Source organism: Echiichthys vipera (assembly GCF_963691815.1).
Source record: "Echiichthys vipera genome assembly, chromosome: 18".
In the NCBI taxonomy this organism is placed as follows: Eukaryota; Metazoa; Chordata; class Actinopteri; order Perciformes; family Trachinidae; genus Echiichthys; species Echiichthys vipera.
The window spans coordinates 5,615,523-5,630,817 of NC_139843.1; the positions used below are offsets into that span (position 1 = coordinate 5,615,523).

At 42.0% G+C, this 15,295-nt stretch overlaps 1 protein-coding gene across 1 annotated transcript in view; it reads left to right on the plus strand.

Annotated features, from left to right (window-relative positions):
- Positions 1–14,612, plus strand: part of arhgap27 (Rho GTPase activating protein 27) — a gene marked incomplete at its 5' end in the record, with an annotated part of 29,520 nt that extends 14,908 nt beyond the window's left edge. The window contains 16 exons of the mRNA XM_083932152.1: positions 688–1,146; positions 3,247–3,489; positions 4,402–4,482; positions 4,619–4,741; positions 5,157–5,243; positions 7,677–7,744; positions 7,896–7,983; positions 9,002–9,103; positions 9,338–9,436; positions 10,374–10,482; positions 10,592–10,726; positions 10,947–11,045; positions 11,442–11,519; positions 11,776–11,907; positions 12,063–12,168; positions 12,376–14,612. Coding sequence (XP_083788278.1) covers positions 688–1,146; positions 3,247–3,489; positions 4,402–4,482; positions 4,619–4,741; positions 5,157–5,243; positions 7,677–7,744; positions 7,896–7,983; positions 9,002–9,103; positions 9,338–9,436; positions 10,374–10,482; positions 10,592–10,726; positions 10,947–11,045; positions 11,442–11,519; positions 11,776–11,907; positions 12,063–12,168; positions 12,376–12,553 — 2,187 coding nt within the window. The 3' untranslated portion in view covers positions 12,554–14,612. The remainder of the gene's footprint in view (positions 1–687; positions 1,147–3,246; positions 3,490–4,401; positions 4,483–4,618; positions 4,742–5,156; positions 5,244–7,676; positions 7,745–7,895; positions 7,984–9,001; positions 9,104–9,337; positions 9,437–10,373; positions 10,483–10,591; positions 10,727–10,946; positions 11,046–11,441; positions 11,520–11,775; positions 11,908–12,062; positions 12,169–12,375) is intronic.
- Between the last annotated feature and the right edge of the window lie 683 nt (positions 14,613–15,295).

Below are 15,295 nucleotides of genomic sequence, written 5' to 3' on the forward strand. Positions count from 1 at the left end.
ATAGTGACACACTTTGATTAGAGGCTGAGCGATATGGGACTTTTTAAGACTGACACAATTGAATAATTCAACAATATAGAAAATAGTTTTAGCTGGACTGAAAATAGACCTTTTCTTTGTGGATGAGCAACGATTTTGCGCTGATATGACTCTGCAAAGGTACTGAAAATGCTGCTTCCTTAAACAAAAAACGTTATTAAAGAATATTTTATATTCTTATCCATTTCTATACAATGTTTTTACATTTACGACCAATTCTAAATGAACACTGAGGAAATAAAGAATAAATAGCAATAAATAACTAACTAGATAAACATCATGTTCAGTATCAGTCCATTAATAACCATTTAAATAAAGAATTAATACAAATAAAATAGCTGATATCACTATATCTTCGTGTCAGGCATTTGCTTAATATTTAAGTTAAAAACAATTAAAAAACAAGCTGTATGACACTATTTCTAAATCATTGTTTCCTGCATTTGTTCTGTTAACACCGATAAATAACGATCTTGGACACATCACTGTCTCTCAGAGGCTGTAACTGGAAGTTTTCCTAATATTAGATTAAAATAAAGTTGCAACAATTAATGCAATATATTGACTCATCACCCCTGTATCATGATACGCCTCATGAACTGTATTACTTGTTCTGTTCTTGAGTTTCTGCGTCTGGTCTTTCCGCAGGTGGAGGATGAAAGTCTCCGGTCGGCCGTGTACGTCAACGTAGCACAACTTCGCAAAAGCATCTCTGAGTCGCCCCCTTCGGCTCCGTCGTCCTACTCTCCTTCCTACCTCGACCCGGAGGGATGGGAGGTGCATGTTGACGAAGAAAGTGGACAGGAGTACTACTACCACCCCGCCACGGGGCGCACCACCTGGGACAACCCCTTTCTAACCTCCCCAACGGACCCTGAGCCGCCCTGTTCCCCCTCACCTCCCCTGTCTCCCGCCCTTTCTCAATCCACCGCCTCCCCCTCTGCGTGGACCTCAGACTGGGAGCAGTTGGTGGATGAGACCAGCGGTCGCCCCTACTTCTACAACGCCATGTCTGGGGAGACGTCCTGGGAGCCTCCAGAGCCGCTGAGCCCGTACCCGCCTCTGATGGAGCCGATGAGCGTGCACAGGTTTCACGAGGACGTGCCGGTAAGAACAGCCTGGCTGCTCTACTTTAGCCTCTCTCTGTCTCCTGTTTTAGCTTCACCCAGGGGAAAACTGCAAATACAGTCGGCTTTTAATGGAATTAAATCTCCTCCTGCACCCACATACAAGACTTGACTTGCTTCCATTAGAAAAGCTCCCAGCTCCAGTGCAGAACTTCCCTAACTTTAAAAGACGTGTGTCCTAATTTTGAATTATTATCACTAGTTCTTCAGACAGTAGAGGGATTAAAAATATATCATGAAGTGTTAAAAGGCTTCACGATGTCCATGGACATCTCAGAGACAGCTGCTTTTCCTCACAACACAAGCAACAAGTAACACCTTTTGTTATGTTTATAGGTCCTGTTTGTGCGTGTGTGTATTTCGGGCCTGTGTGTGTGTAACCTCATTCATTCATTAATTCGTTCATTCATTCATTCATCTTCAACCGCTTGTCCCTTTCGGGGGTTACGGGGGGCTGGAGCCGATCCCAGCTGACATTGGGCGTGGGGCGGGGTACACCCTGGACAGGACGCCAGTCTATCACAGGACACATAGAGACGTACAGAGACAGACAACCATTCACACCTACGGGTGATTTAGAGTCATCAATGAACCTAACACCTGCACGTCTTTGGACTGTGGGAGGAAACCGGAGAACCCGGAGAAAACCCACGCAGACACGGGGAGAACATGCAAACTCCACACAGAAGGGCCCCAGGGGGGCGAACCTGTATAATAATAATAACAGAGTGAAAAAATTGAATTTCCCCTGCAGGATAAATAAAAAATATTTTTCTTCTTCTTCTTCTTCTCCTTCTCCTTCTTCTTCTTCTTCTTCTTCTTCTTCTTCTTCTTCTTCTTCTTCTTCTTCTTCTTCTTCTTCTTCTTCTTCTTCTTCTTCTTCTTCTTCTTCTTCTTCTTCTTCTTCTTCTTCTTCTTCTTCTTCTTCTTCTTCTTCTTCTTCGTCTTCTTCTTCTTCTTCTTCTCTTTTCTGCCCCTGAATGACTTTTCTCTGAGCTAGAAAGAGGAGGTCATGGAAATGCTGCAACTTATTTATCAAAGTCACGTAAAAGTCCTTGAGCTCTGTATCTGGGTCACAGTGGGACATTATTCACCTGCCGTTATTAGAGTGAAATGTAGCAACACAAATACTGACTTAAGGGAAAGAGCAGGGGCAGTGTCACGTCTTGCCCAGACTTGAAACTACATCCAGTAGCCAATTAGCTTAGTTTAGCACAGCAGTCACTGAAACAGCTAGCCCGGCTCTGTCCAAAGGTCACAGTATTGGTGTACCAGCATCTCTAAGGGGGCACTCACACGCATCAGTACGGTGCCTAAAGACGTTTCACGGCTAAAGTCTAGTTCATTTGACCAGTGTGAGTGCAACCGTACCACTCCTAGGCGCGGTACGTTTGCCGTCCACGGCCCATTTGGGAGAGGTGGGCTTTTGTAAAGCACGTTTGTACATGTACGATCGTCTCTAAAGCTCCAGAGGACTCCAGGCTGTAACTGCACCTGGTCAACATAGAAAGACTTTGAATTTCGGTCAGATTAAGCAAGTTACAGTTTGTTCATTAGTGAGCTTTCGAGGAGCTGTTTTGAGAGCAAGGCTAGTGCTAAGCTAAGCTAAACACAGGATGACCAGACACCCCTGTCATACTGGGACAGCCCCTGACTTTGGTGACCCGAACCCAGAAATGCCCCTGTTTATAACGGCGAGGTGAAATAACAGCAGGAAAGTTGGGGCAGCAGAGCTTTCTGATTGACGTCTCTGTTGCGTTGTGCTTGATTTTACACGTCACAATACATGAAACTGTAATAATCCCTTTTTATTTTACCGCATTGGATATTTGAATGATATATGGAGCACCGAACTCGAAATGTTCAGTTTCACAGAGACGACGGTGGATTCGATCTTCTCATTATGTTTCAGCAAGAAAGCAAATAAGCGTATTTTCACCCAGAATGTTGAACTAATCCTTTAAACAAGACATTAAAAGAAGAAGAAGACGAGAGTTGAGAGTTTTCCCTCTTCAGGACTGACTTGATTAATACTCATTGATTAATCTGCACACTGTTTTGAATGTGTTTCCATCTGCAGCCTCCTCTACCCGAGGAGGACTACCCCTCAGAGGATTACCCAGCTGCTGAACCACCAGACATATACGACGGTCTTCTTGCAGCGGGCCCTCCCCCCACCCTCCCCAAAGAGTACACTCTCAGTCACGTGAGCCGGACCGTCATCCCCCGGGCCAACCTGGACCGCAGCACCCCGGCTGGTTGGAACCTCATCGTGGACCCCAACGGGACCTGGGTGTTCACCAGCGAACACTCTCCAGAGCAGGTAGCCCCGCCACTCACTGATGAACATGGAGTTTAAATCATTAGGGACAAATACAGATAATGTTGGACACACACACTTCACGGGAACGGTCAGCAAAGCCAAGATTTGATGGTTCTAAAGGTGATTTTAGCAGATTCTCCTGTTGTGTGAGGTTTGTTAAGAGTGTTTATCTACCCAGAGGTCGTTCCTGGCTGCAAATATTAAACATTCAATGTTTATGATTGATATCCTGTAGCGAGTGACGCGACAGTCACACAAGAAGAGACAACAGCATTGTGACAACGTACTGTTTGTCATCTGTTATTTTCTAAGAATCTTTAAATCGCACGACATTATGCACTTCCCAGCTGTGATGTTCATCCATATTTTTATCTTTTTGCTTCGTGAATTTTCTGTACGCGTACTGCCAGGAACTTTGACTGATATCAGACTGAATTGTCCACTAGTTTACGTCTTTAGTCAACTCTGTGAAGTTGGTGCATTCCCTGGTCTGGACACAGGAAAGCAAAGCGTTTGTTTACTCTAAAGTCACCTGTAATCGTGCACCTAGGTGCTGTAAAGGTTCACGTTGGTGTGATTTGGAGGTGGAGTGTTTACTGCAGATTTGGTCGATGAAAAGATTCAAAAACAGTCGACAAGACGCACAAAAACTCAGAGTTCTACGGAAAGATTTGTAAACAAAGCGATGCATCGCGACATGCTTCTTGCTGCCTATACGTCATCACGCCGTAACACGTCACACGCATTGATGACGTATAGGCAGCAAGAAGAATTCACCGAGGCCCAGGTAGTGTGAGTACAAACGGGCCTGTAGGGGGGGACAAGTACCCTAAAGCACGGGGCATGGTGCGGATGGACAGTGTGAGTGCGCCCTAAATCATCTTTAACCAAGAAATCTTTGTTGTGTGACAGTGGATCAAGTCTGTGGATGAACGAGGGCAGACCTACTACTACCTGAGAGACGGCTCCAGGTCTCTGTGGAACCTGCCCGAGGTAAAGATCCTTCACTACATCAATGAAAAACAGACGCTAATACGTATCCCTCAGGGCACGAATCCAGCCAAAAAGTTCTGGTTTAGGTAAAATTCAATGAATTCAACTAAACTCAAATGTACTGTGGTCCCTTCAGGTCCCTGGAGCTCCCGGCCAGTCCAGGATGGAGAATGGCGTTGAAGCGGACAATCAGTCAGTCATCAAAAACTGGAGACACACCATGGGACCTGCACAGTTCAGCTCAGCCCAGGATGACGGGGTACACACACACACACACACACACACACACACACTTAGACCTGCACCTACATGCACACGCTGAACTGCACATCCAGGGCGTGTCAGCCGGCTTAAACAGAAAGCTTCATCCAGACAGAAGTGGTGAGTGTGAGTCCCTGTTTGACAACCAGCACTCCCAGGTTTTTAAACCCTTATTTAGCAATGCAAATCAGCCGCCGTGCACTCCTATTTACAGTCGCAGCTCGAGGACAGATCTGCGGAGCGACGGAGAGGGAACTGAAATTAAAACAAAAAAAATAAGCAGTGAAAACTATCGATGCATTGTTGTTATATTTGGATCACAGCTTCTCCAGAGACCAAAGTTCCAGAAAATGTAACTCTTATCCGGTGATTTCTATTCATTATTCTCAATGCGATCTTCTCCTGTTGTGCAGAGGTTCGTCCCGACTCACAGGAGGAACACGTCCGACTACAGCAGCGACAGCTCCAGTACAGGAAACTCTCCAGAGACGCAGCATAACGTGAGTGCAACTCCTCCCTCTAGAACAGGGGTCTGCAACCTTTACCGTCGAAAGAGCCATTTTTCTCCCTCTTCACCAAGTAAAATTTGTCTGGAGCCGCAAAACACATTTGATCTCACACCTATTAAAGTTATATATGCAAAAAAAACTACAGTTTGTTGCATTTATGAAATTATAGAACAATTACTATTATGATTATTATCACCTGTTGTAAAAATAAATTGTTGTTCGTTAATTTCTCACCACATATGAAGCATACGCATAAGCCATCAATGTTGGCTGTGAAAGCAAATTGATCTCTCCGCGCAACACTCTATTCTCCTCCGATAGGTGTTTTCTGGGGGGGGGGTTATCCACGGTTAGCATCCTGACATCGCAGGTCAGACACTCCAGATTAGCAGGGAAAGGCGCTGAGCGATGGCCGTAGCATGTGACGCATATTTTAGTTTCACGTCATATTTTTTAAAAATCACCTTGAACTCCAAGAGAACAGCTGCTCCCTTTGAAAGATTGTCCACTGCGCAAAAAACACATCATTTATTTCCATGTATTTTTTTAGCAAAGCCGCAGGGAGCCACTGAAAAGGGAGTGAAGAGCCGCATGAGGCCCGAGAGCCGCGGGTTGCAGACCCCTGCCCTAGAATAATGTTAGTCAGCCCGTAACTGTGTGAGCTGCCTCATATCTGAATGGTGTTCTGTGTCTTTCTCTCAAGGCGTTTGGGTTTAGACCCTGGAGAAACCCCTATTATCTGACCTCCAGGTGGCTGTGCCATAATGTGGGTTGTTAGTTTGAGTGTCTATCCATGAGTGGATGTTTGTTTATTCCCTGCATCAGAGTGCATGGATTTCCACAGCTGAGATGCATGCTGCAACTCACTCTTTATATTCCCCTTGTCATCTTTCCCTGATGAGTGTTTGAGTCCATGTCCTGCCTGAGTAAATCCACCGTACACGTCACTGTAGAGCTTTGGCTTATAAACACGCAGGGTTCGTACAAGTGCTTAAAATTCTTGAACATGCTTGAATTTTAACGTTGTGTTTTCAAGGCTTGAAAAGTGCTTGAATTTCGGATAAAGTGCTTGAAAATGCTTGAAATTGTATCCACATTTCTTTCACAACAATTAGCTAAAGAATAGAAATCTAATTTAATTTATTATTATTATGGTATTACGAAATATGTTTGGGGTTTATAGCGTAATATCATCTCTTTAAACGTGATTTTAATGGAAAAAACAAAGGTGAAATAATCATTTTCAATATCTACGTGTGTTTGTAGAAATATAGAATTTACCACAACTGGAAGAGCTGGAAAAACTGGAAAGTTGACCTTGAAAGTGCTTGAAAAGTGCTTGAGTTTGACCTCGGTAAAGGTGCACGAACCCTGAATATGCATTTCACAACAACAATAGCAGCTACGACCATGGGCGCAGATCCTGAGGGGGCACAGGGGAAATGTCCCCCACAATGAAAACATAAATGTAAAAGAGGACTTTTATTTTGAAGAACCACTAGAACGTGACTCATAGACGCAACAGAGCCTCTGGTGAATTAGGGGTGCAGCTCGCAACTTCAATGGTTTCAATCTGAAAGATGTTGAGGCGACGTTTTGACAGATGACAGAAACTTGCTGCTTGACAATGGTCAGTGTAGTTTTGCTTGGTAAAAAAAAAAGTTTGGGTTGGGGAAAGTGTGTTTTTGTCGTGCACTTTCGTCACCAAAATGAGTATAACAATAACAAACACTTAAAAAAATGATTCTGACAAAGAAAAACAATTTCAACTGCCTCTCAGGGCTTCTGCATGATGTTAAAGTCATGTTAAAATCCTCTCTGGTCACAATTACAATGAAAAATTCATCTTTTGTCCAGGGTTCGTACAGGTGTTGTTGTGTTTTCAAGGCTTGAATTTTGAACAAAGTGCTTGAAAACGCTTGAAAATGTACCTGCATTGCATTTCTTTCACAACAATTAGTTATAAAATAGACATTTAATTAAAAGTCTTATCCTTCTGGTGTTACAAAACCCAATTTAAGTTGTTTACAGCACAATACCATCTCTTTTAATGGGATAAAAAAATGTGAAATAATCATTTTCAACTTGTATTCGTAGAAATATGTAACTTATCACAGCCCTCGGGTGCTGGAAAAGCTCCAAACGGACCTTAAAAGTGCTTGAATTTGACCTTGGAAAAGGTGTAGAAACCCTGTTTGTCCTTGGCTTTTTTAAGGATAATTAGAAATTCATTGTAACAGAAGTTTGCATGTGAACTGTGTGTGTGTCGCATGCACGTCTCTAATGATGTCGTCTGTTCAGCGCTGTGAGCAGAGTCGTGTCCCTCATATCATCACATAACTTTACTTTGACACATAAGTCTCACAGTTACAGGTAAAAAGATTCAAATGTTGTGATTTATTTCTTCTTTTTTTACGTTTTCAGGTGCAGAACTTGGAGAAAGCCGGGATTCTTAACAAAACAAAAGTGTGTGAGAACGGCAAGAAAGTGAGGTGAGCCAACACTTACACACACACACACACACACATGAGGACACACTCATGTTTCAGATTGTGGGTGTGTTTGGAGTCATGTGTCATCTTCCCTGAAGCTCTGGCTGTTGTTTTGTTCTGCGTTAGTGATGTTTTTCCCCCCCTTTTGAAGGAAAAACTGGGCCCAGACTTGGACGGTTCTGCACGGAGGAGTGCTGACGTTCCACAAAGACCCAAAGTCTGCAGCGACAGGGTCCTCGGTACGATCTCCACTTCACTATTAATAATAATTCTTCTTTTAAAAGAAGAAGCTGCATGTTTGTGTGTGGAAGAAAGTGCTTATCTTGCGTTAATATGTCGCTCTGACACCTGAATGCTGCGTTCCTGCATTCTGTACATTTCTGAGGGGGTCGTGACACGGTGAGAAGCTACACACTTAACATCAGACTTTCTGTTTTCTTACATTTAGTCTGAACTTAATGGAGCAATAAGGGCTGCACCAAAAATAACAAATATGTCAAAGAGTAAGAAAATAAATATAGTTAAATGTAGAAATATAAAGATAACTGAATAAAAGAATAAATAAGTAAATAAATGGAAATATTAATAAAAATAAATACAAATAAATACATAAATAAAAATTTGGAAATATACATAAAAATAAATACAAATAATAAATATGTAAATGAAAAAATGTGAAAATATACATTAAAATAAATAAAAAGTTAAATAAGTAAATACGAATGTTGAAATATAAATTGAAATTTAAAAAAGAATAAATAAAAAAATTTGGAAATAAAAAAAATAATAAGAAAAGTTGATCAAAAATGTGGAAATAAATATGAAGAAGAATAAACAAAAGACCAAAGTAAATAAAACACGTAAAAATATAAAGAGAAATAAATAAAAGTATAAATAAGAAGATAAGAGTCATTTACATGCATATAGATGAATAAATATATACAGAAATAAGTGAATAAATACTGTGAAAACAAAGGAAATGTTGTATTTATCTCTTTATATTTCTAAATGTGTTGATTAACATTGTTTTATTGAATTCCTCTTTATATTCCCCAGTTATTTCCTTCCTTTAACACGGCGCTCCTACGTTGGTTTCACATTTAACACCTGTGAAAGCAAAGGGTGCAGGCTCAGCGACAGCTCAGACGAGCCCTCGGGTCCTGAGCTGACAATCACAGCTTTTGTTGCTCGTCTCGTGGAATGCGGCGCCGTCAGTTTCCTAAAACAAGCTGGTTTCTTTTCCGTGCGTCCGTGCAGAACAAGACCAATCAGATCGTTCCTGAGATCACGGTGGACCTGAGGGGAGCGTCCATAGGCTGGGCCTCCAAGGACAAATCCAGCAAGAAGAACGTTTTAGAGGTGTGTTTGTTTGTTGACGTGGAACACAATGTGCTTTATCTTGAGTAAATAACACGTGTGCTTAGATGTTTTTAACCCGCTTTAAGAGCTGAGCCCCCCACAGTGTTTTTATCCTTTCAACTAAAACATGATCTCATGTATTTATGAACTATTTAAATAAATATTGTGAGTTAATGAGTAAAAAGGAGATCATCTGGGATTCATGTGTTCAGTATCTCATTATCTCTGCTCCAGTTGAAAGGCAAAAGCGGCGTGGAGTTTCTGATACAGTACGATACAGAAAGCATCATCACCGACTGGCACAAAGTCTTAATGGACACCATACGACAACTGGTGAGTGAAAGTGAAAGTACGACTTATAGTTCCACTGTCATGCTGATTTTCAGGTTCAAACTCGTACTTTGGGTTTCTACTAGAACATGTTTTCATGCTTTAATGATCAAAAAACAGAGAGGGGGAGAAGTTCAGCATCCGTGAGGAACTCGGAGTAGAGCCGCTGCTCCTTTGCGTTGAAAGGAGCCAGTTGAGGTGGTTCAGGATCATCTGGTAAGGATGAACCCTGGGCGCCTCCCTAGGGAGGTGTTCCAGGCACGTCCAGCTGGGAGGAGGCCTCGGGGAAGACCCAGGACCAGGTGGAGAGATTATATCTCCACACTGGCCTGGGAACGCCTCAGGATCCCCCAGTTAGAGCTGGTTAATGTGGCCCGGGAAAGGGAAGTTTGGGGTCCCCTGTTAAAGCTGCTGCCCCCGCGACCCGACCCCGGATAAGAGGCTGAAGATGAGATGAGATCCTGTCTGTCTGAATATACCTGTATTCACCTTCTGCCTGAAACTCTCCATTTTAGCTCCTGTCTCTTTAAGATCCCCTCCTGAAAAAGCCCAGTCTGCTCTGATTGGTCAGTGTTTCTGGGTCTTCTGCATCTGAGCTGTAGCGTCACTTTCTACCTCTGTATACTTTACCCTGTACCGTGCAGAAGTCCTGGCGGCTTGTTCAGAGAAGAAGACGAAGTTTCTGAATACAGGCTATGTGCAATTCTCTGTTGATTGAGTGTTTTGATACTTTCACAGTATTTATTTTGCACCTCCACCGGCTTTATAATCCAAAAAACATGGGAAAAAAATCACTTTTCACAATATGGGACCTTTCACACATGCGCTGCAAACCTGAAATGATCTAGACATCGATATACTGTTTAAATCGGGTGTCACTGCGATAACTGTGCTGCTGATTTCTGATTTGATTGAGTCCCATTTTGCGTGTGTTGATCAGGAGTACCAGGACCATCATTCGGAGGAGGAGGACGGAGACTTGTACGAGAAGATCGCCATCCCAGAGCTGAGAGAGGAGAAGCCCGCGGCCGTCATCGACAAGAGACGACGTAGGTTGGAGAAACTCCGGCATGAACGCTGTCACCGTTCTGACCCAGTGAGATGTATCAGACCCCTTAAGAGCTACAGTTATTTAAAAGTCTTTGGTGTTTTTTTTAGCCTCCCGGCCGAGCGTCACGCACTCGACCAGTTCTGCGGGAGAAACCGACCAGAAGAGAGTTCGAACCAAGCTGATGAAGTTCCTCATGAAGCGGCCCACGCTGCAGTCCGTCAAGGAAAAAGGGTACATCCGAGGTAATCCCTTTAAACACGCACGTTTAGGGTTATGCTTGTATTTAAACACAGGCAGTTTTGTATTTTGCAGATATTCATTGTCGCTCTTACGGGACAGTAAAGATAAAAAATAACTCCTTCTGTCGTCTTATCTTCCATCGGATGATAACGTTGCTACTACGACTCCTATTATAACTGTTACGTCTACTTCTAATGATCGTCGTGTGTTGCTCTCCTACAGACAACGTGTTTGGCTGCCACTTGGCCACTCTGTGCGCACAAGAGAGGACCACAGTTCCCAGCTTTGTGGAAAAATGCATCAAAGCAGTAGAGAAGAGAGGTAATCCAAGTAGTGTGTGTCACTGTCTCTGCAGGGTTCGTACGGGTGCTTGAAATCCTTGAAAACACTTGAATTTTAATGTTAAATGGTTTGGAAAGTGCTTGAGTTTTGGATAAAGTGCTTGAAATTGCATCCGCATTCTTTCACAACAAATAATCATAGAATAGGGATTGAATTGAATATTCTTATAATATTCAATATGTAATTATTTGTAGAAACATGTAATCTACCTCAGCTGTGAGGTGCTTTGAAAGCTTGAAAATGGACCTTGAAAGTGCTTGAAAAGTGCTTGAATTTGACCTTTGAGAAGCTGTAGGAACCCTGTGTCTGAAGCATATTGAACGTCTGTTGCTGTGTGCAGTGAATGAATCGACTTACCGTTGTGTTTATTTGCAGGTTTAGACATCGACGGTCTTTACAGAGTGAGCGGCAACCTCGCTGTCATCCAGAAACTACGCTTCAAGGCCGATCATGGTAACGTTTACATGTAAAGGATGTTAAAGGGATAGTTTGGATGTTTTTGAAGTGGTTGTTGTATGAGGTGTGGCTCCACAGTCAGTGTGTGACTTACAGTAGATGGAGGAGAGGCATGAAAGCTAAGAAATATGTGTTGACCTCCCTAATTCAGAGGATTCATAGTCCTCTGCAGCAGTTGTCTCACTGCAGACAGCAGCGCCCCCTGCTGCGCTCTAAAGCTCTCTGCACCTGTTGTGTCAAAAAAAAAAAACAGAGGAGCTGGACCTGGAGGACGGCCAGTGGGAGGACGTTCATGTCCTCACCGGAGCGCTGAAGCTGTTTTTCCGAGAGCTTCCGGAGCCGCTTTTCCCGTACAGCCACTTCCATAAGTTCGTCTCAGCCATCAGTAAGCACATTTATGAATCCAACACATCACCCCAGAAGACAAACGTTTGCATATTTGGTCTTAAAACAGCAAATATTCAGATGAATGTTAATGTTGCAGTCGGTAACTGGTCGATGTGGAATAGATGTTTTGCTGATTTTGTTGTTATTTTCTAGGAATTCCTGATTACAACGCAAAATTGTCCTGCATGTATGATCTGGTCAAAACACTCCCTCCTTCAAATCATGACACCATGAAACTCCTTTTTGGACATTTACGCAGGTACTTCTCAGAATTATTATTATTTTTTATTCTTTACATGTTTAACTGGTGAACAAAAGTTGATATTAGTCTCAAATGTCGTTGAATTGAACTGACATGTCTCATCTCATACACACACACACACACACACACACACACACATGTTATATTTATATATAAAAGACAGGATTATTGTGACTCATCACCTCCAACTGTTCTCTCTCACAGGCTCATTCAATACGGGGATGACAACCGCATGACTGTGCAGAATGTGGCAATTGTATTCGGCCCGACTCTGCTCCGGCCAGAGATGGAGTCAGCCAACATCACCATGCACATGGTCTTTCAGAACCAGATAGTGGAGTTCGTCCTGAACGAGTACGAGCGCATCTTCCGCTCCAGCTAGAGCCGGCACAAGCCTCACGTACACAAGCCTCATGTGCACAAGCCTCACGTGCACACCTGGGCAAGCATCTGAATGTGCTCGACTTATTTGAAGTGCTAGATTTACCTTTTTTTTTGTTTTTTGCATGCACATTAACAGCATCAGTGCAACATCTAAAGTGAAACTCCTGTTGTCAAAGATGTTAAAGGGATAGTTTGGATGGTTTTGAAGTGGGGTTGTATGAGGTGTGGATCCACAGTCAGTGTGTTACCTACAGTAGATGGAGGAGAGGTATGGAAGCTAAGAAATACACTGCTGTAGACGCTATATTTAGAATATTTTCAGTGCTTTACTTTGCCGTCAAACAGCTCTGTTTAAGTTTACGAGGGGGGAACTGAAGCCTTTCTATGCTCTCGTCACAGTCACCAGCCTCCATTGACAAAGATAGTAATTTTACCTCACACGGCACAGGAGTTACTGGTTTTACCGCTGCCTCAATTGGGTAGTTTCCAATCAAATAAACTTTATTTATATGCCACTTTGCCAAAGTGCCCCACACAGAATAAAAACAAAACTAAACTCGAACAACAAAGAAACACCATGAAAACCCCAAACCTCCCACCCCCACGAATAACCACACAGATACACAAATACATACACACTCACGCACACACATACACTAGCGGTTGCTGAGGAGACATGGCTGGGCACCGAGATCTGAGGGTTAGGAAGAATCTACCTCTTGGGGCCGCGCACACCGAGAGAAATCACCGTCCATGGCTGCAGGGGGCACCACCACAGGGACGCCCCCCCCCCCCAGCCCAGGCAGACAGGAGACTCCACACTGCGGGGTACAGCTCTCAGCACCCCCATCGGAGGACCAGAAACAACTCCCATGAGGAAACACTCGAAAACCGAGAGATAAAACAGATATAGAAGGTATAGAATCTACAAACTGAGGGAATAAAAACAGTAAAATGTATAAAATAGACCCAATAAACAAACAAACTAACCAATCACGGCCACGGTACAGCAGTAACTCCTGTGTCCTGTGACGTAAAACGACTGTTTTTGTCAATGGAGTCTGGTGAATTTGACGAGAGCAGGGAGCGGGTTCAGTCCCCCAGGCGTTAACTTCACCACGGCAACGTAAAGCTGTGAGAATATTCTCAACTGGAGCTTCCAGGCCGGTCCTCACTGACATGTCGACACCATCTGCTGCTCCGACTAATGGATAAGTACCTTCGACAACGCCACTTTAAAAAAAAATCCCTTTAAAGGACTCTTGCTGGGAGTATTTGAGGTTTAGCCACGTAAAAAATAGATCTTCAAATGGTCTTTGCTGGGAACATTTGAAGCATGTTTAACTACTGTTTTGTCCAGATTGAGTCCATGGGACGCTGACGCTGTTAGAGCGATCTTTGGCAGTATTGTAGGAGTGGAAATTGGAGCCCCACAGGTGTAAACACGTGGGTTTGGTTCCCCCGTCTCTCTGCTGTTGACCTTGTCCCTTGAGTGGGAGCAGGACTGTGTCAGATCTCGCCATCTTCATCCCCACAAGTCACTTTCTGGAGGTTTTAATTGTTTATTTTTAATTGTTGGCTTGTCTAAATCGCAGCGATGATAGAAGTCAAAACCTGGATGCGTTAGTGCTCTCTTAAAGAAACGATCCACAGCTGCTTCCATCTTTATTCTAGAAAGTTTAATGACATTTAAATTTGAAATTACGGTGTATCACGCACGGCAATAACTGAGATCCTGTTCTAATATTGTGTCATTTTTACTCATGAATGTTATTGTAATATAGAAATGTATAAAAAGAAATATTAATACCAACATCTTGCTGTGAAATAGATAAGTGACTAAGATATTAGATGATTTTCCACTGAATAAAATCCCATTTTTCAGTCATGCTGTACCTGAAGAAACTGTATAACACCATAGAAATGTAAACTATAGTGACACATGTTTGACAGTAAAATCAGTAAAATCAGTCTGACCATGAGACGGAAAAGTGGAGTCTAGAGATTTATGACCTGTAAATAGAAATAGAAAGCATATTTATGCTGAAAGATGTTGAAAATGCAAAAGTTATTCAATAATAAAAAATAACTTTGTAAAAAAAATATACAGTTGTTTATTTATTCCTGTGTGTAAATGAACAACGTTCACAACGTGTCACTTTGAAATGGAGTCAACTACAGAAATATGATCAGCAAAATGTAATTAAATTATAGGACAGAAGTAGAAATGAAGCATAATAACAAACTTATTATTATTTACAGTTTACCAGCCTCCCTGATGTTTCATTTCTTCTTTGTGCTCCACTATACGTCACTTACTTAAGTTTAATTAATCACATATTTAAACAATATCCCCCTGGGATTATTATTCATTTATTTATTATATTTATTATTATATATCTGATTCTGATTTGATGACTTTTATTAGTTTATTCTTCAAAACACTTTTTTTTGTTATATTTGATCCGGTATTTTGTCACTTTTTAAACTTAGGTTCAGAATGATAAATAAACTTAAATTAAAACATTTTTACCTTACTTGAATATAATTTCATATCACCTTTAAAAGTACTGTTCTTAGTTACCTTTCAAAATTAGTAACTCATATAACCTACTTTTATTTTACTTTTTACATTTTTGTTTTTATTTCTTAGATTTTTAATCTTATCCATAATTAATAGAAGTTGTTTATATTCATATCATTAATATAAACTACTTTTATTTTTTATAATTTATGCAGT